Source organism: Phalangium opilio, unplaced genomic scaffold (genome assembly GCF_054372755.1).
Source record: "Phalangium opilio isolate 3A_F unplaced genomic scaffold, DU_Popi_V2 ptg000042l_1, whole genome shotgun sequence".
In the NCBI taxonomy this organism is placed as follows: Eukaryota; Metazoa; Arthropoda; class Arachnida; order Opiliones; family Phalangiidae; genus Phalangium; species Phalangium opilio.
The window spans coordinates 139533-159082 of record NW_028324166.1 but is presented as its reverse complement, the minus strand read 5'-3'; the positions used below and the strand labels follow the sequence as shown (position 1 = coordinate 159082).

At 42.3% G+C, this 19550-nt stretch overlaps 2 protein-coding genes across 4 annotated transcripts in view; both read right to left on the bottom strand.

The window, feature by feature from the left end:
• Positions 1-16025, bottom strand: part of ftz-f1 (ftz transcription factor 1) — a 40356-nt gene extending 24331 nt beyond the window's left edge. Inside the window, exon 1 of one of the 2 annotated variants that reach the window (XM_089836014.1) lies at positions 15268-16025. In XM_089836014.1, coding sequence (XP_089692140.1) covers positions 15268-15361 — 94 coding nt within the window. In that variant the 5' untranslated portion in view covers positions 15362-16025. The remainder of the gene's footprint in view (positions 1-15267) is intronic. The other variant, XM_089836015.1, reaches the window with a different exon arrangement.
• Positions 16026-16186: 161 nt separating this feature from the next.
• On the bottom strand, positions 16187-18938 carry LOC149677989 (uncharacterized). Of its 2 annotated transcripts, none has more exons than XM_089836012.1 (6): positions 18764-18938; positions 18569-18666; positions 18341-18388; positions 18247-18276; positions 17622-18022; positions 16187-17547 (listed from the first exon to the last, which is right to left on the bottom strand). In XM_089836012.1, the coding sequence occupies exons 1-6, from the start codon at positions 18888-18890 to the stop codon at positions 16278-16280; spliced, it is 1974 nt and encodes a 657-aa protein (XP_089692138.1). In that variant the 5' UTR covers positions 18891-18938; the 3' UTR covers positions 16187-16277. The 2 variants fall into 2 exon arrangements, with proteins under 2 accessions (XP_089692138.1, XP_089692139.1); XM_089836013.1 differs by having other exon boundaries at positions 18247-18272; positions 18764-18897.
• Between the last annotated feature and the right edge of the window lie 612 nt (positions 18939-19550).

Below are 19550 nucleotides of genomic sequence, written 5' to 3'. Positions count from 1 at the left end.
TAAAGAGGGGGATAATTATGAAACAGGTTGTAAACAAACGTTACCTCGGTTTATTTAGACAATTATCTATTAAACATACAATCCTGTATTGAGATATGAACGTGTCAATATGGAATGAAATCTTTGAAACGAGAGTGAAGTTTGTGTATGGTTGGCGTTCCATTTAACACAGACTCGTATCAGGAGCAGCGCTTTTAGAGAAAGTGGGCTAATTGATTAAAATCTATTCATAAACGCGCTGCAATTCACAATCAAGAGTCCCCCACCCAACCTCGTCTCCTACTCTCATTTACTCTCTTATATAACGAGCCAATGACGTACAATTCACAAGCTCCCTTTAAAGGGATAATGCAATCGAGATATAATTCGAAACTTGTATTTATTTCAGATAGGTTGCGTGTGCTTTAATAAAGGGGTAATGAAGTGCCGAATGAACCAGTTAATACTGATTATTTCTAGTTATATAACCGAGCCAATGACAATTCACAATCTCCCTTGAAAGGGATAAAGCAATGCAGATACAATAGGGGATTGTAAAAAAGAAAGAGGTCACGTGAAAGTGTTTTCAGTACTGCCAGATAACTTTAAAAAGAAGGCTGGACATATTTAAAACGTCCTACTACACCCCCTCCCCCGCCCATAATCTATTTTTTTGGTGGGACAAGGCCTAACTGAAAACTTTATTTTGTGGATTTGGGCGCTGCAGATAATTAAACATTTTAATTTAAAACTGAAGGTGAGTTTTTCTTTTACTACGTGCAATATGAAGTACGTTTGCATTACTCATTGATGTTCATTTTTATAAATAAAGGTCCAACTAAAGGAGCGTCTGCTCAAAGGTTCAAAGCAGCTGCACCACGTGACGAAACACTTTTTAGTGCCTTCCCCCCTATTTGTTTCCCCTCCTAATCTTTTTTACAATCCCCTATTCGAAACTTTATTTCAGATATTAGAGATAGTGGCGCGTGGGCTTTAGTAAAGGGGCAATGAAGTGCCGAAGGAACCTGTTAATACTGATGATTTCTAGTCGCTATATAGGGAGGCGGTAATATTACAAACATAACCCTAATCCAACCACCTTTCTTCCCACTAGGCGCTAATTAGCAAGCTTAATCAGTTATATTTAGTCATTATGTAAAACAATCGAAACAATTAGACTCAAGGTGTTACCTTGAGGACAAATATCTTTTTGGGGGGCCACAGTCATTACTAACCTATTCTCTGCCATTCCTTATATTGGAGATTTCTTTTTCGTTATCCCTTTAAAGACAAGCTATAGAAGTCTTTGTTTCTTTGTTACAGTTCGGTATCCCTTTGAAGGACGCCATTTTCCTTATAGGAATAGAGAGTTTAAGCATGGGTTCTGTCTCTGGGCGCTTTGCTACAGAATTGAGCAGCAGCGGCAGCAGCAGTAGGGATATTCATTTGGCAATTCCAATTCCGTACCACGAGTAAACCTTGACCCATATTTTTTTATTCATTTTATTTTATTTTTTCATTTCTTGAAGAAAGAAAGAGTTATATATATACTTGTATATAATGAGAGGGTGTATTGCGTAGACACGCGTTTTTATGCCACAAATACGCAATACCATAGGGACACCCCCCCCCCCCCCTCACAAACTATACGCTAAACCAAAAGAAATAAAAAATACAATATGTGTATAATATTATTAAATTTTCTTTTGGAATAGCCGTCATGTTTCTTTAAAAGCCAACCCCAAAAGCGCCCCTGTCATTTTACAAATTATTATTTTATTTTTTATAGTTGGAAAATTTCGATTCATTTGTCAATTTTAATAAAAATTATGTTTAATCGAAAATTTTAATGAAATTACGATTAATTCATAATTTCGACAAAAATTATGTTTAATTGTAATTTTTAGTAAATTAAGTTTTAATTGTAATTTTTAGTAAATTAAGTTTTAATTGTAATTTTTAGTAAATTAAGTTTTAATTGTAATTTTTAGTAAATTAAGTTTTAATTGTAATTTTTAGTAAATTAAGTTTTAATTGTAATTTTAAGAAAATTAAGTTTTAATTGTAATTTTAAGAAAATTGCGTTATTTTAAAAATTTTAAGAAAATTGCGTTATTTTAAAAATTTTAAGAAAATTGCGTTTTATTAAAAATTTTAAGAAAATTGCGTTTTATTAAAAATTTTAAGAAAATTGCGTTTTATTAAAAATTTTAAGAAAATTACGTTTTATTAAAAATTTTAAGAAAATTACGTTTTATTAAAAATTTTAAGAAAATTACGTTTTAATAAAAATTTTAAGAAAGTTATGTTTTATTAAAAATTTTAAATAAAATTATCTTTAAGTTGTAATTTTTGTTTAATTGAAAATTTTAGTAACATTTTGATTGAATTGATAATTTTAAGAAAAACTTTTTGTTCATTTGAAAATTTAAGTGAAATTTTGTTTTAATCGTAAATCTTCGTAATTTATGGAACAACTATCCTTCCCTTTAGAGCATTTCGAGGCATTGTGGGTTAGAAACGGACTATAGGCCTAGCATTAACGCCATTTGAAATACATTCTAAATGTAAAATCTTGTTAGCTAGTGCAATTAAGTGTACAGGGTGTGCTGTAATATTTACCTTGGCATTCGCGAGAGAGAGGGGGGGAATGTATTTTTAGCCCCCCCCCTTGCTCCTCGATAGATTGTAAATGATTCTGATTATAAAAGGGGAATTTGGTGTCAAGGCGAATGTCTACCCCCCCCCCATCCACCTCTTTCCGACGATCTACACGACGACCTACTTTCGCTTTTAGTCATATTTTCGTCATCCCAAATTGCCAACCCCCTTCCCCCAACCTACGGACCAATAGCTATTCATCTACCTGATGCAGGTAAAGATAGAATCAGTTAAGAATAGAAAACTTAATACCCACCCCATCAAGCACTCTCGAGATTTTAAAAGTCAACAAAGTCCTATAGGCTATATTCAGTAACAAACAAAAAACAGATCATAATATCAAAGATAACATTTCGTTTAATTACTCGGGCCCTGATTGTCCTAACCCCAAGTTTTTAGGATCCTTGGAAAGGAGAGATATGGGACTATAACATACTCAAAGGACATCCCCGTATCTCCAGTAGAACCAGAGTTATTACACTCCAAAGTATATTTTCAAAAATCAAACGTAACCTCCTAACAATAAGTGAGACAAAAAATAAGTTGACGACGATATTGAGGTAGCCTCAAGTTTAAAGTATCCTTGTATGGGGAGCAAAGAGGACTATAACATATCCAAAGGAGATCCCCGTATCTCTAATAGAACGAGAGTTGTGAGCCCCCAAAGTTCAGGGTTAAAAATCATAAGTAACATAATTACAATAAGTGAGACGATACCATAAGCTGACGAACATTTTGCTTAATAACTCGGCCCCTGATTGTCGTAGCCCAAAGTTTTTAGTATGGTTGGATGGGGGACAAATTGATCTATAACATACTCAAAGGACATCCCCGTATCACTACTAGAACCAGAGTTACGAGCCTCCAAAATTGGGTCTAATGCAATTCCTATGGAGGGGGGGGGGGTTATGTTATTGAATATTTTGCTTAATTACTCGGCCCCTGATTGTCGTAACCCCAAGTTTTTAGTATCCTTGGAAAGTGGACAAAAGGGGCTATAACATACCGAAAGGACGTCCCCGTATCTCTTATAAAACCAGAGTTACGGGACAACCATTGAATGTGGTGGTATGGCCATAAACGACACGATTAGGTTAGACTATAGAATCAGTACGTAGACAGTCGGCTACTAATGTTGACTTAACAGAGGATGCCATAGACGTTTATCCGGTGGTAATATATTTACGAAAATTTGGTCTATACGAGCCATTAACCACTTTCTGACTCTAATTAGCCTTATTCCTAATCAGCGCCACCTACCCATAGCGGCGACTTTGAGAACTACTGTAATCGGCAAGCCAATCAGAAGTCGCTAAAATCTGGTGACGTCACTGACGGGCACTCTCGGGGTCTTACCAAAAATGACGTCACCAGATTTTAACGACATCTGGTTGGCTTGCCGATTACAGTAGTTCTCAAAGTCGCCGCTATGGGTAGGTGGCGCTGATCAGGAATAAGGCTAATTTAAAAGCTGAGTTGAAAATGAAGAGTGCATGTGGCGTTGAATGGACTTAATCCGGCGCGGCTTCACCCATGAATCATGACGCATTTTCGCACCGACGATACTTCATTGTTTGTTGATAAATCTTAGTTATCAATTCCCCTCAATAACGTATAATATGGCCATTTGTTTATTCCTTTTAAGGCGCTCAAAGAGTACGCTATAAAGAAGTAAGTACTCGCAATGTAGATTACCCAAGTGAGAGTACATGTGTGTTAGCCAGAGAGAGAGAGAGAGAGAGAAGAGAGAGAGAGGGTGAACTCAATTCTCGACACACTTTCATTCAGAGTCGTAGGAAAGAGCGTGTGTCGTCTGCTGCTGTTGTTTGAGGGTTAGTAGTACCAAGGACAAGTTATAATGGCCGCCGCCGCCGCCGAAGCCGACATAGAACACAATTCACGTATTCAAATAACGTTGGTTGTTTTCCGGGAAGATTTTATTAATAATAATAAATTAGATAACTCGTCAAATAATTAAGGCCCATCGGAGATTGTCACGAAAAACGGAAGTAACTGATTTAGTAGAAGCATCATAAGGAAAACATGACGCTTAAATTCATTTTTAAAATATTAGCTTAGCGCTTCTTTCCAGCAACTAATCATCAACGTTCAGGGTTGACACGCAACTCAAAATCATCCCAAATTGAAATTCCCCTAAATTAAGGCACCAAATTTTAAAGTAAAAGATTTGCTAACAAAACATTATACACCTTAAAAGAAGAAGGGCCTTTTTCTAAATGTAAAACTGAATTAAATATTCAAAAAAGAAATAAATGATCTCTTATTACAATATGATAATTAGAACATTTAATTAGTCTTAAAAATAATCAAGGACTACTGCCTCGCCACCCGGCCGCCATTGCTTTAGTGCAGGCGTCTGCTAAATTGAACCCCACTTACCCCTAAAGGGATTGGTTGAATTCTAACGGGCGTAAGATAAGAGGTTCGATTTAGCAGACGCCATCCACTAAAGCAATGGCGGCGGGGTGAAGCGGTAGTCCTTGATTATTTTTAACCTGACTAATTAAATGTACTAATTATCATATTGTAATAAGACATCATTTATATCTTTTTTAATATTAAGAAAAAGCCCCTTCTTCTATTCTATATGTTATAATAAAAATAAAGCATTTTATATTGAGGGTTTTATTTTTAAATATAATCTTAAGCCAATCATTATCCTCTTCTAATTAACATTAATTAAGTAAAAGTACATTTTAAAATTGGGCCAGCATCAACAATCAGGGCCGGAAATAAGAAACATTTTTTACGTGTCAAATTCAATGGAAAATTTATAGGACATTGTCCACTGGAGTACTGCGCGTAAATAGTGTCGCATCTTCATAGTCAAGCTATCAAAACTTTTTCCAAAAATTTATTGGTCAAAATGTCCAGTGAGCCCCTTAGTTTTTAAATAAAAATTATGGGACATTTTAAAATTTTATTGGACAATGTCCAGTGTCCCGTGCTTATTTCCGGCCCTGTCTACAAATAGCGTAGAGATTACTTATAAATCCGCCCAATTTGGCTACCTATATTCTTGGGGGGGGGGGGGGGAGCAGCTTCCGGGCCAAGGTTTTCCAGCCCAATCAGGTAGAAAAGAAGCGAGCTCGTTATCATTCTTAAATTTAAAATATTGTAATACATTTTTAACTAGTGATATTCCAATCCGAGACACGTCACACGTGTCTTAAAAAGGGGAGCGAGGTGAAACCGTATGTCTCAACACAAAAAAAAGAACCCGAAATTGAAATCACGATCTCGTAACACCATAAGTCTATAATAAAGTGGTCAGGGGCCTAAGTCTGCCTGCCTACGCTGCACATGCGCAATTCTCTTATACTTGTTCATCAAGTTCCACGCACGACGACGACGATGTGATGTAACGCGATAAGAGAGCGCCTTACCCCTCCCCCCTCTCTTCGATATTCGCAATATAACGAGTAACCTAGATTCGATTAAATTCAATTTTAGCTTCGAGCGATAACCGACGCGCGTTTCCCAATTGACAGACTACTGACTAATTACAACCACAATTAATCCCCAGAGCAATTATTCCATAACTTTCAAATAGAAATTCATCGATGGCATTTTATTATTGGGTAATCGCCCCCCCCCCTCCCCCAGGGCAGGGGGCTAGAAGGTCAGGCGTACGTGCAAAAATTAAATAGCTAATTAAAAATAAATAAAACCCCCGAGTTACTCCCCCCCTTTGTGGGCTTAAACTTGCGAGCTGAACTGAGGTTAACTTCTGCAGGCTTCATACAGCTTTTGGAAAACAAATTTCCCTGAGAATGAGATTTCCATGAGGTTTTTCCCCATATACTTCCCCCTGAATTTTCCAGGTTTTTCCCCCCGTATATGGAGTATCCTATGGAGCAAATGTTAGCGAAGGAAGAGGGGGATAAATTGGACTATTACGTGATCAAAGGACATCCCCGTATCTCCAATAGATCCAGAGTTATGAGCCTCCAAAGTATAGTTAATCCTATAGAGGGGGGGGGGGTATGTTCTCTGAACATTTTGCTTAATTACTCGGCCCCTGTTTGACGCAAATTTCCCTGATTTCCCTGAGGTTCTTGTCAACTATTTATTTCCCTGAATTTTCCCCGAGGTTTATGTCATCTATTTATTTCCCTGATTTTTCCAGGTTTTCCAGGTTTGTATGAACCCTGTTCTAGCAACACTGGAGAAACGGCAACAAATATAAATTTCGTTTTTTGGGAACCCACGTATTTGGCCCATTTTAAAATATCCCCGACCTTTCCCTAACTTTGATCAAATAAAATTAAATGAAATTTCATAAAATTCCTTGGCCTTTATTATTTATTTTTAACCCTTTTTTGTACTCTCCCCCAACATAGTCTCCCCCCCCCCAAACCCCATCTTGAGTCCATCTTCCCCAACTAACAATACCCGGCTCAACTAATTTTAAAGTCAATTAACATAAAAACATTTATGTCATATAATTAAACCAATATAATTAAATCTCTTAATAAAAATAATAAAAAAAAAAGAAGTGAAACGATTACAAAATTTGCAAGAACTTAATCGCAGCGTCTTAAGAAGTTAAGCAACACGTCCTTAATTGTTCTTTATGTATTAAAAGGAGTAAAAGCCTTGAGAGAGAAAGAGAGAGAGAGAGAGAGAGAGAGAGAGAGAGAGAGAGAGAGAGAGAGAGAGAGAGCAAAGGGTACGGCGCACGCGTCGACAATTTTAACCCCCCCTCTTCCCCAGCCAGAAAGGGTAAAGAGAGAGGGGAGGGGGAACGACCTTGGCACACTGACACACTAACAGCGGAGAGAGAGAGAATCCGGCGAGCTTTAGTGGTGTCTACACTCTGCAGGCTCTCCTCTCTCTCCCTCGGAACTATCGAAAGTGGGTTACCAGCGTTAAGGCCTTCTCTAACTCCCCCCCCCCCCTTCTAGGGGGCTACATTGTTGCCAGCCAGGCATGGGTGCTGGGTGGTGGTATGAAATAATCAATATCAAGCTAGGATTGGATGCAAGGAGGGGGAGGAAGTTGGAGCAGGAAGCCACGTGACCCGACTCCCGATCGATATGGTTCTTCTGTTCATTTTCCGCTGCAGGATTTCGAATGAATGCAATGCAATTGCGCCCTTAGTAGATAGAAATGAATGCCATCTTGACAATGTCGCCGCTTAGTGACAATTAACAATGTCCGTGTTGTAACAGATTAATTTCAAACTTTCAAATTTACATTTTTAGGCGTGATTTTTAGTGAGTTATCTTTAGAAAATAAACATTGGCTTGTAAAAATACGTTACCCCTTCGTGCATAGTCCACTCGATCAAGCGCAGCGTCCGCGAGCACGGATCGAGTGGGCTATGCTTCGTGAAAGGAGAACATCCCATAACCCCTTCCCCCAACTTGTTAAATAATTTAGTTGTTAATAATTCAGTGGTAAAAGGCAATCAACCCCCCCCCCCCCAACCTCGGGAAGGGTATTACCACCCCCTCCCCCCTTTTGCAAGTCGCTTCTAGAGCTAATTAAGGTATAATTACGTAAGAAATGTTGTAATACATATTACATAGGAGAATTCATACTGGTATTTACACAAGGCTGGCTGGCTTTAGACTCTACCACCCCAGGGAGTCAGGCCTTCTAGCCTAACATTTGAAGCCTGCAGTGCAGTCTCCGGTGTAAATGGTACGAATCCTCCTAGTCTATAAAATATGCATAGGATGAAAATTAGTTGTTCAATGAAGAGACTCTGGGAAATGTCGTTCGTTTTGTTAAATGCTTGGTACAGAGAGGTGATGTCTAGCTAATTGGGAACACTCTCATTATAATCACTTTAATCATATTGGGGGGGGGGGCGAGATATCAGGGATTCATGGAGAACTCATTAAAACCAATTCCGAGCTCGTAGGAATTTACTTAAACCATCCATAAGTCCTATGTACATAATGAAAACTGATTAAAATTAAAATTAGAAGACGGACAGCAAATCGCAGATTTATCAATTCTCCAATTAAGCTTCTTCTGCCCATGACTTTCAGAATTAAAGATTCAGTTCAGTTGCCAGTAGTACCAACCAATCAATCGGTTGTCTGTCTGACGCGCTCTACAAGTCGCGTCGCGTCATGTCGCCCTAGACGCATTCACCAGGAGGACAGAGGGACAGAGTCGTGGGAACTTTTGACGCTCCGTGTGAGTGAGAAAATTTGCAAAGTGAAAGTGAATGCCTAGATTTAAACTAGATTGGGGTGCCCTACCCCCTCCCTCCCCCCAAAGAGAGAGAGAGAGGGAGAGAGAGAGAGAGAGAGAGAGGGTGAGAGAGAAAGGAAGGGAGAGACGATGGGAGATGGCCTACTGCCCTACTTTCCACAATCCACCCCCCCTTCACTCTCTCTCTCTCTACAAAGCACACAGACAGACGGACGGAGAAAGTAGTGTACTATAGGGGGAATAATGGAATGGGGGGAAATCCCCCGACTTCCCCAAACCAAAGCCGTCTCCATTACCGTAGAAGAGGGGAGCTGTTTTTCATCAATACGTCCCAACCTGTTCCGTTCCATCTGACCTACAGAGTACATCCAGGTATACTTTCCCTTTCAAAATGATCCTACCTAGACGTTCTTACCCCCCCCCCCCCCGAAGGATCAGCCCCCGATGGGATAGGAGAATCTATATTTTCTATTGTTAAAAAAGGGGAGCAGCGGAGCGGTGGGTGCAAACTGGATTATTCTCGATTCTCGCTTGGAATCTCACCGTCACCGCCGGCAACTGTCACCTTCGCTTAGGTAATATGCCCCAACGAGGGGATCGACACTCCGGAGCTATAGTTTCCTTCCAATTAAGGTTTCAAAGTTTCAGGTCTACCTAACTATGTTCCGTTTAAAATTAGACCTGATCCGAAAAGGGCGCATTGTTCCACCAGTGACCAAATTACATACAGGCTCGGCTTCTATGGGTCTATGACGTTACAATTGCAGGGTTGCCATGAAATTTTCAGATTAAAATTCCCTGCCTTTTCAGGTTTTCCCTGACATTTTTCCCTGACATTTTAGGCCCAATTTTTCAAAATATAATTAAACTATCGCGTCTAAATCGCGTGTTTGAATATGAAACGTAAAACACTGATTTTGGTGTCAAAGGTCAATCGGTCATCTCGCCGAAAACGCGGCGTGTAAAAAATCAACCAACTGAAGGATAATTGAATATTTTAGCCCCTGTAGCCAAATTCCCCGACCTCTCCGGTCCATTTTGAAATTCCCTAACTTTTTTAGGTTTTCCCCTGACCCGTGGCAACCCAGGATTGGACTCTTTTAAAGGATGACCCCTAAGACTTAATTAAATCCGCATTATCTTTCAGATATCTTGCTTAAATGTAACGACAGTATAACTCGGGTTAGGCAAAAAGTCTGTCTTTACAGAATAAAAATGCACGCAAGCATACATTACCTCCTTCCTTTATAATTTAATTAATTTGTATCTAATCATTTTTAACAACTTAATTATTTAAAAAAAATTAATATCATTTAATTGAAGAGAGAGTTTGAAAGTTTCCTAAACAGTAAATAAAACACGACACCCACGCTACGTCACAATCCCCGCTATAATACAAACAACAACAGATAGAGAGAGTAATGGCACCTACCCGCCTTTGACTGTATTAGCTCTATGGGTAATTTAACACGGAGTGCCATTACTCTATAGATTAAAGCTTAGAAACTCCCTAGTGACACCTAACGTTATACCCCCATCGCCTTTAACACAATCGAAGGCGGGTAGCTGCCATTAGCCGGCCCCGCCTGTTTGTTTGTTTCTCCACGTGCTTGTGTCGTGAAGCGCGCGAGCGCGCGCGCGCGCCCATTTAAAGTGATAATAAAAGGCGTAACCTTGCTCTAGAAACTCGTAACGAGCTAACCTCATTTAAATAATATTAATATGAAATACTCAAATACAATTTTAGAACCACCAATTAAGACTACAAGGAAGGGGGAAAGGGGGGGTTTTAAAATTTTGAAACGAGTGACGCAACTCGAGTGAGTGAGTGAGTGAGTACTCGTGTTCGGATTTCAATTGAATTTGTGGGAACGCGACAACGCGCGCATACACAAAATACAAGTAGGTCTAGGCCGAAGCATTCTACTTACATAAATTTATTATTACAATACACGTTCCCTTTGGGGAATTATAAAAAGAAATTTTTTTTTTTTTTTAAAAAATAAAAAAGGGGATATTGAAGGACTGGCAATCAGAATTAAAAAAGGGTTAATTTAATTTAATTAATTTGATTGGTCTAAATATTTAGGCTTAAATTAACAGAGAGGGATTTAATTTGTGGTACCTAAGGACTAAGGAGGATTTATTCCGGTAAGACATTCAAAACGCAAGCAGTCCTAGTGTAGAAGTAAGGGCCAGGTATCTTGTAAATAATTTTACGTAATAGCATAAGTTCATAAGATATGTTGGCCATCCATAAGTTTGTTTAATTAATCTCTGGTAACTTAGAAACTGGAGCTTGTAATTTTGAAGTGAGTGAGTGAGGTAGGTCATAGATTCAGGGTAAAGCGAGGGAGGCCTGGTGAGTGGGGCGCTGCTGTCAAATTTGGGCTTAGAAATGCACAGACTAAATAGGACCTAGATGGAACTTGGTCCTGCAAAATTAACCTGCACCGAGTGTAGCTAGGACTTCAATTGAATTCTCGCTTAATTCCGTCGTTCTCCTTGAGTCGAACTAGTTATCTCGAGAACTGGAAGTCCATCTCAGTAGCATTACGAACTTGCATAGGAAGTGTCATACTTATGGAAGGAACATATCACTTATAAACTTAGGATAGACCTAATAATTAAGACGGTTTAACTGCAGATTCGAAAGAGAGGCGGTGATAACAGGGTTGGTACAAAATTTTTGTAACGAAATTCGCTGACTTTTCAAGGTTTTCCAGGTCGTGTAAGAACCCTGGATAATGGTCATTTGTCGATCGTCACTGCATGCTCGGAGTTTGAGCGAAAGTAGACTAGAGAATTTGGAAAGGATAGAGGTATACACTAAGAGAGAGAGAGAGAGAGAGAGAGAGAGAGAGAGAGAGAGAGAGAGAGAGAGAGAGAGAGAGAGAGAGAGAGAGAGAGAGAGAGAGAGAGAGAGAGAGAGAGAGAGAGAGAGAGAGAGAGAGTTGTGACGCAAATGGGTGGTTGCAGTCAGCCGTCGTTGCCGCTAACAGAACAGAACAGATAATTGGTTCAAGGACAACGCGTTCCACTTTCCACCCAATTCAATTGATCCCCGAAAGATGGAGGCAGCCCCGACAACCCCAACCCAACCGCCGCCGCGCTAACCCTAAATTATTTCTAAAATTGTTTCTACTTCGTTTTTACCACCGGTTTATTGTCACTAAATCAGTCGCCATTACTGAAAAATGGCTTCTATTTATTTCGAGCACCCGATGGGTTTTCTGCAGGCTCTCATTGCGAGAATGGTAGCCCCGAGGGGGTAGACACTTGACAACAACTCGGGTGTACAATATGTCTTGAACTCGGGTGTAGGTGTACTGTCAAAGCTGAACTGTGAGTTCCGAAGGCTTTGAACTCAAGGCACTGTCGAAGCTGAACTGTGAGTTCCAAAGGCTTTGAACTCAATGTACTGTCGAAGCTGAACTGTACACAGTTCCAAAGGATTTGAACTCAAGGAACTGTCAAAGCTGAACTCAGGTGTACACAGAGATCCAGAGTGTCTACCCCCTCGGGTAGTCCCCTACACCCGTTATTAAAATTGCAACTAAACCCCGCCTTAAATTCACAGAGGACCAATCCCCGAGTACCGACTCTGAGTCTCCCTGGGTGCAAATTAAAGTACACACTTCATTAAAACAATTCCCTCTGCCTTTGTAAACTGTAATAAGTAAACCACTACTACCTCCTCTAAAAGTCTAAATCAACCCCCTGCACAAATTAACCAATCAGAAGAGAGCTTCCCGATGTCACAGGCTTATATTATAGAAAGTAGTACATGATACTGGCGATCCCTAAAAGTAGTTCTATTCTGGGGGATAAAAGAGAATGAGCTTCTCAGCAAGCTTCAATGAAGTGTACTTTTAGTGTTTATTTATCTATATACTTTTGCTAAGTGCAACAGTCGGGGGGGGGGGTAAAATAGTGTCTTGTTGCTTATCCAACTTGTTGTCTCAAGACGGGGAAGTTATATCCGCTACGTGGACTGTCATCAAAGACGTTAGATTTGACTACAAACAAAAATTGAGGACTGCGTGTAGCCTTCAAGCCCCATCTAGCGTCTTTGGGATGCGCACACACACCTAATCAACGTTCCCTAGTCTCAACTACCTAGCTAAGTCACCGAAAAGGGTCATTATTTAGAAGCACACTTCCGGAAAACGTAGCTACCCGTTTCCGAAATGAAATTCAAACGGTACAAAAGCTGACCTTGTACTATTTTAAGATGCATCACTAAAATCTTGGCAAAAAAATCTCTCAGTTTCGATGGCGAAACAATGTTTCTAATTCCTAGAGTTTTTCCAGCGAAAAGGCGCGAATTAAACGCGCGAAAACATATTTTGTCACGGGTGGGGTGGGGTGGGGTGGGGGGCGTGCTCTATTTAGGTCTATTTCAAATCAGGTGCGCGTGCGCCAAACCACACTGTTTAAATCAGAAGAAAAACGCAACAAGTTGGACCATACCCGGCAAGAGGGAGGGGGTGGTGGACCGTCCCGTTTATTCATAACGGACGATACCAAATTGGCCCCACGGGGGTGTTCTTAGCCTGAACAAGGAGAGAGAGAGAGAGAGGCCTAAACTTAACCAACAGAAGAAGAAACCAAACGTTGCTGCCACAATTTCACGTGCAGATCCTGATGCCCCCCCCCTTCCCCCCAACCCTAGATGGAAGAAAGCAAAAGTCGGGGACAGACACTCGTCTCAAAAAAAAAATCGAAAGTGGTGTAAGAAAATAAGAGAGTAAAGGCAGCTACTAACTTGTACTGTATTAGGATCTATGGGAAAATAACGCGGGGTGCCTTTAGTCTATCTAATTAAAGTAGATAATACAGATTTTACCCAAACTATGTTGCTACTAAACAACAACAAGTTGGTTGTTAAAAAATCAAAACTTGAAAAATACAAATTTGAAGTCGAATGACGAGCCCCTCGGATGGCTAAAATTCCCCTTTTGTAGTCCCGCACCCCCTTCAACACTTATAATACAAAAAGCAGTTGCCCCCCCCCACCGCCATCCACCGGCTCCTATTCACCGCTAGAACGAGTTTTGACTACCCCCTACCTCCCCATCACTTTAAAAAAAAAATCTGAACACAATGGAGAGGTCGGACACTAAACTTAACTTAGTTTAGTAAAATCACCAAATTTCTATTCATAATTCTCGCTCTTTGATAGAAACTTAACAAGGGGATTGATACACTAAGATAAAAAGCAACCCCTCTAACACCGTTTTGATTTTTTAGATATATTTTCAAGGGGATGCTAACTAATCAGTGTTAACGCGATACCTTCAAACGGTTATATTTTAGGTGTTCTATGTAAAATTTTAACCCTTCCAAAGATGGATTCCGTCTACGACCATAAAACGCTGGGCCTAAAACTATTTCGACATGACCAATTAAAGAAACGTAATCGTTTTCACGAACAATCTCGTTTTGTATGTTTAGGTAGGAGCGTTGTGGGGCGATGCCACTTTCAGAACATTCTATCGTTACGGGGGAATCTACGCTGATTAAATTTGGGATCATAATTTGAGGAGTGAAGTGTCCGACACCTTTTTAAGAGTCCGCGCGCGCCGCTACATTTTCGTTTGGAAGGGTGGGGGAGAGGGGGTCTTGTTAAGAACGGGAAAGAGGGAGGAGGGGCGGAGGGGTTTAGTAGGAAACTGGCGCGAAAAAAAATTTGGAATGCAGCAGCACCTGAAGACCCCTTTCACTGAATCATGTGTCGACTACGTTTTTCTAAATAAACAATTAAATAAAAAAATATATTTCTTAAGCCTATTTTCATTTTTCCTTGGAATAAATTGACGCAATTGCAACTCGTTGAGCGCAACTTATAATACAATACGCGGTCCAAGGCCCAAAAAGATGTTTAAAGCTTTTCAAAAATCACTGTCATTTTGGTCTAAAAAAGGATAACGGCGGACGGCACGCGCCGACTAGGTCCGACGTCACAAATGCACTTTTTAAACCGGGCCTACTGGTTCCCGCTTTCAATGGGGTTTCACCCCAATAAAAGCACCCCCTTTGTTGTAATATGATAGGTAATAAAACACGATTCACGTATAGTAATTGTAGATTAGATAAAACGGAAAGTGGGTCAATCAATTACATTACGTAGTCGCTGTTTATTTTAAAATACGTTTCGTAATGAAGGATTATTTTTCCGTGTTAAGGACGAAGCATTTTCATATTTTGGCGCTAAACGAGTAGAGCCCCCAAAAATGGGTGAAGGTTCAGCCCCTGATAATGAACTTGGCCGAGTAACACACTGGGGAGCGAAACTAGGTCTGCGCGGCGCGCGCCCTGCCACTACGAGTACCAAAAGGGCTTGGAAATGAACAAGCGGCGTACTTCGAGGCTTCGAACCAAGGCCGAAACAAACGCGCTCACTGCTAAAGATAAAAGTTGTTAGTTACTTACCAGTGGATTGCGCGGGTACGCTCGACACGATAACGACTTCGGAATTTCCATTTTCGTCCGCTTTGGGATCGGGCTCGGACCCTTCCACCAACATGCCGAATTAGGCGATGGGTTAGCCGCGACGGCTAGGCCTACTGTCCCGTCGAATAATAGCACCCGCGCCGCCGTAGGGGGAACCCCGACTTACTTTAAATTTACTACGCACTCCCACGACTTAATTTTTAAGTCTTTTCAATTTAATAACCGCGATTAATTTAATTAGTCGTCGGTAATTAGAAGGGGGGTGGGTGGCGTGACGGTATTTTTAAAATGATTTCGTATTCAGGACGAAAATTGATAGCTGTCGAAATGGTCGTGGCGTCGGGAAGAGTGGAGCGGGGATTCTAGATCAAGGGCAACTTGGGCTGGCAAGCAGCAACGCGGACCGAGGCTTAACGGGGGAATCTCGGTGGCGGCGAGGCCGAGGCGATACGATGCGCGTGACAATCCCTAGAAAGTTTTCTCCTCGAGAAGCGCGAGGCGCGTACTGAGCAGGCGCGAAAGTGGGTTAGCAGAGCCGGCTTACGTCAACGAAATTGGGTCAGTGTGAAAGTTTCCCAGACTTTCGTTTTCAATTCGAATATCTTTATTCCTTCATTTTATTCAATTTTAAAATCAAATTTGGTCAATTTTTCGCTTTTCCGCCGTTAATAGGGACGTTGCGAGCTTAAGGTACTCGCCTACCTCGTTAGCTTAAGCGCGCCCGTAAACACTTTTGCCGGAGGGGAGAGGAGTGAAAGTCACGTGGTCCGAGAAAGCCCGGTAGAAAGTGTACGGGCGGAAAACACGGAGTAATAATACACGTAGCACCGGGTGTGGTGGTCTCAGCTTGGAGTCGCGACTGTAAACGGCGCGAAAGATTATTACAAAGAATTCCCAATACAATTATAGCGTACATTTATTTATATAAATACACTGAAATCTTTACAAAAACACGATGAAATATATTATTATATGGCGTCATTCTTATCTTACTCCTCAATTTGAGAAAGCATTTCGGGAGGCATTTCTCGCGCTACCCTGGCCACTGGTTTTCCAGGGACCAGTTCCCTGGCGACCCTAGCCGCTGAAGGGTTTTCAAGGGGGGCGCTTTCTACTGGTTCTTCGGGGGCGACTTCCGCGGCACTAGCAACCGCTTCCTTGGGGACCAGCTCCCTGGCGACCCTAGCCTCTGCAGGATTTGCAAGGGGGGCGCTTTCTACAGGTTCCTTGGGGGCAACTGGGGCACTTTCTATAGGTTCCTTGGGGCCCAGTTCCCTGGCAGCCCTAGCTTCCGCAAGTTTCTCAAGGGGGGCGCTTTCTACAGGTTCCTTGGGGGCGACTGGGGCACTTTCTATCGGTTCCTTGGGGCCCAGTTCTCTGGCAGCCCTAGCTTCTGAAGGATTTGCAAGGGGGGCGCTTTCTACAGGTTCCTTGGGGGCGACTGGGGCACTTTCTACAGGTTCCTTGGGGAGCAGTTCCCTGGCCGCCCTAGCTTCCGCAAGTTTCTCAAGGGGGGCGCTTTCTAATGGTTCCTTGGGGGCCAGTTCCCTGGCCGCCCTAGCTTCCGAAGGATTTTCTAGGGGTTCCTTGGGGACGACTCCCGCGGCAATTGCAACTGGTTCTTCAGGGTTAAGATTTCTAGCGGCCCTACCTTCTAAGGGTTTGACAACGGGAGCGCTTTCTAGTGGTTCTTTGGGGGCAAGTCCCCTGGGGCCTCTGCGTTCGTCGGGGCGTCTGGCTCGGGAATTTCGTGGTGGTTTTGGTTTATCACCCGGTCCACCACCTCGAGGGCGGTCACCCGGGCCACCTCGAGGTTTGTTGCCGCCACCCGGACGGTTACCGGGGGGCTTTTTATTATTGGGTCCGGACGGACGGCGACGCCGATCCCGACGCGCTTTGGAATCATGCGATAGACGTTCGATTCGCTTCCCAATGTCTTTCGGCTTCCGGCCTAGAGATCGCGCTCCCGAACGCTCGGCCGGCTGCTTCTCTTCCACGTCCAATTTCTCAGCTACTTTGACTTCGGTTTCAGCTTCCGCTTTGGATCGCCCTACTCTGGGGGCTTCCGCTGGCTGCTTTGCTTCTAAGTCGTCCGACCTCTCCACGACTTTGGATCTCCCTGCTCTTAGGACATCAGCTGGCTGCTTTTCATCAATGTCCGATGTCTCCGCGTCTTCGGCTTCGGCTTCAGATTCGTCTCTGGCTCGCCCTAATCGGGCAACCAGCGGCGGCTCCCTACCATCGTCCGACCCTAGAGATCTAGAAACGAAGTGGTGGTGGTACTTACGACAACGTCCCGTTAAACGAAGGTGACGCTGCTAGAGAAACCTTACCTTCCTCCGCGTCCGTAATAAGGCACTTCGACATTGGGTCCGCCTCTTCGGTAGCTTCCCTGGTACTGTTGGCCACTGGGGGGTTTGTAAACGTACCTGTCCCGGTCATCATCTTTGTACTTGTCCCTGCCCTTGTCCCTGTGCACGGGGGGACGCCTCCTTCTCTTGGGGGGAGGCTTGGGCATTCTCCTGTAGCCAGTGTCGTACCCCTTGTCGTCATCGTAGCCTTTGTCGTCGTAGTAGCCTTTGTCGTCATCGTACCCTTTGTCGTCGTAGTAAGCCTCGTCATCGGCCGAACGAATCCGACGAGTTTTGGCCACCAGGCAACTTTTGACGAAACTGTCCATTTTGTCGGCGTAGCTTCGAGCTTCCTCTCCCGTGATTGACACTCCCAGACATTTCTAACCCAAAAAGATATCACCACACCATTCCACGATGTCGTCAGGTCCGTTTTAACAGGACATAAAGGGGATCACGCGTTATGTAGGGGTGGGACCTATCAAGCCCGTCTACTGGGAACTCTTGAATTACGTAGCGTTATTGCAGTGTTAAAATATCGTTCTGGACACGCCCCCTACATCCCCCTACATGACGCGCATTGTAGATCCCTTTAAAAGGTACTTACGTGAAATTGGACCAGATTGTTCAATTCTTTCTGCGGAAACAAGTATGGCATTTGATTTCGGACTAGTGGGGAATGCTTGGGGGATTTTACTTACCGAGGATTTGTGAGGAGTATTTCTCAAGATACACAAAGCCACGCTTCCCTACATTAGAAATAAATACACTTATGAAATCTATCTGCACGTTGAAATTCCCTAGCTGAATTCTATAGCTAATTTTTCCCTGTATTTCTTTAATTTGATTTTCCCTGATCATTTTTAGGCCCATAAAGCTTATGTTAAGAGGGACAGGTATTTGTAAGAATATTATCGGGTTGTACTGACGTTGAGGGGAGGTCCGCATTTTTTGACGGCGCTTCTAACGGCATCAAACCGGGACTGACATTTTTCGAATCGCTCGATGGCTGAAACGCTTCCGTTTTCTGTAATGGAAGTTCAAAGGTCAATCGTTATTGGTGGGGGGGGGGGGGCTATGCGAATCGGTGGTGTTCGGTTCAAGGGGGGGGGCGACTTACTTACCGCAAAAGGCGGTTAAGTGTTTGACGGCCAGTGTTTGGAAACGTTGGTAATCGCACTGGGAATTGGCCGCGACCAAACGACAAAGCCAAAGGTAACCGGTCACGATGGACCACAATGGCAAAATCATTCTCTAGCTGAGAAACGAAAACTGAAACTGCGTCAGGGCTCGCGGACAAAATTTCCCGAATGAAATTCCCTGATTATTCTAGGTTTTCTTGACCATATCAAAACAAATTTACAATAACTTTTACCAGGGATAGATTTAATTTGAGAAGTAGGAATGGAGAACAGAGTAATGTGGGCGCGCGTCAAAGTCGCGGACCCCTTCCCCGTGACGGGGGTGGGGTATGAAAGAAGAGGCGGGAGGGTCATAGCGACAGAGGTAATAAAAAGGAATTACGTATTTTTCACAGTCCCCGTCAGCAACGCCAACAACTTAGTTTAAGCGATCCAATAAGATAACTTAAACTTTTCGTTACGTGTTGGAGGGAACTGGGGCTCTATACTGGGTGGTCTATGAGTCGGACTGAAGTAAAATATACTAACCGTTCTCCATTCCTACTTCTAAAATTAAATCTATCCCCGCTTCTACTATGAACTAGAACACCAAAATATCTTTCCCTGACTTTATCGGGTCGTGTTCGAACCCCGCACGTAAATGGAATTGTGGCTGCGAACCTTTCTATAGCCTTTGAGCGCCTTGGCCAATTAACATTCGCTAATAGGAAATATCGAGCTACCCAACACAAATCGATAACAACATAAGATTGAAATTGATTTAAAGATC

Bases quoted from the DNA above. Each gene is read 5' to 3' on its own strand.
- LOC149677989 (XM_089836012.1), bottom strand. From the start codon at position 18,890: ATGATTTTGCCATTGTGGTCCATCGTGACCGGTTACCTTTGGCTTTGT. The intron at 18,023-18,246 runs GTAAGTACCTTT...TTTTTGGGTTAG, and splicing joins ACAATCTGGTCCAATTTCAC to AAATGTCTGGGAGTGTCAAT. The intron at 17,548-17,621 runs GTAAGGTTTCTC...CTTCGTTTCTAG, and splicing joins TATTACGGACGCGGAGGAAG to ATCTCTAGGGTCGGACGATG.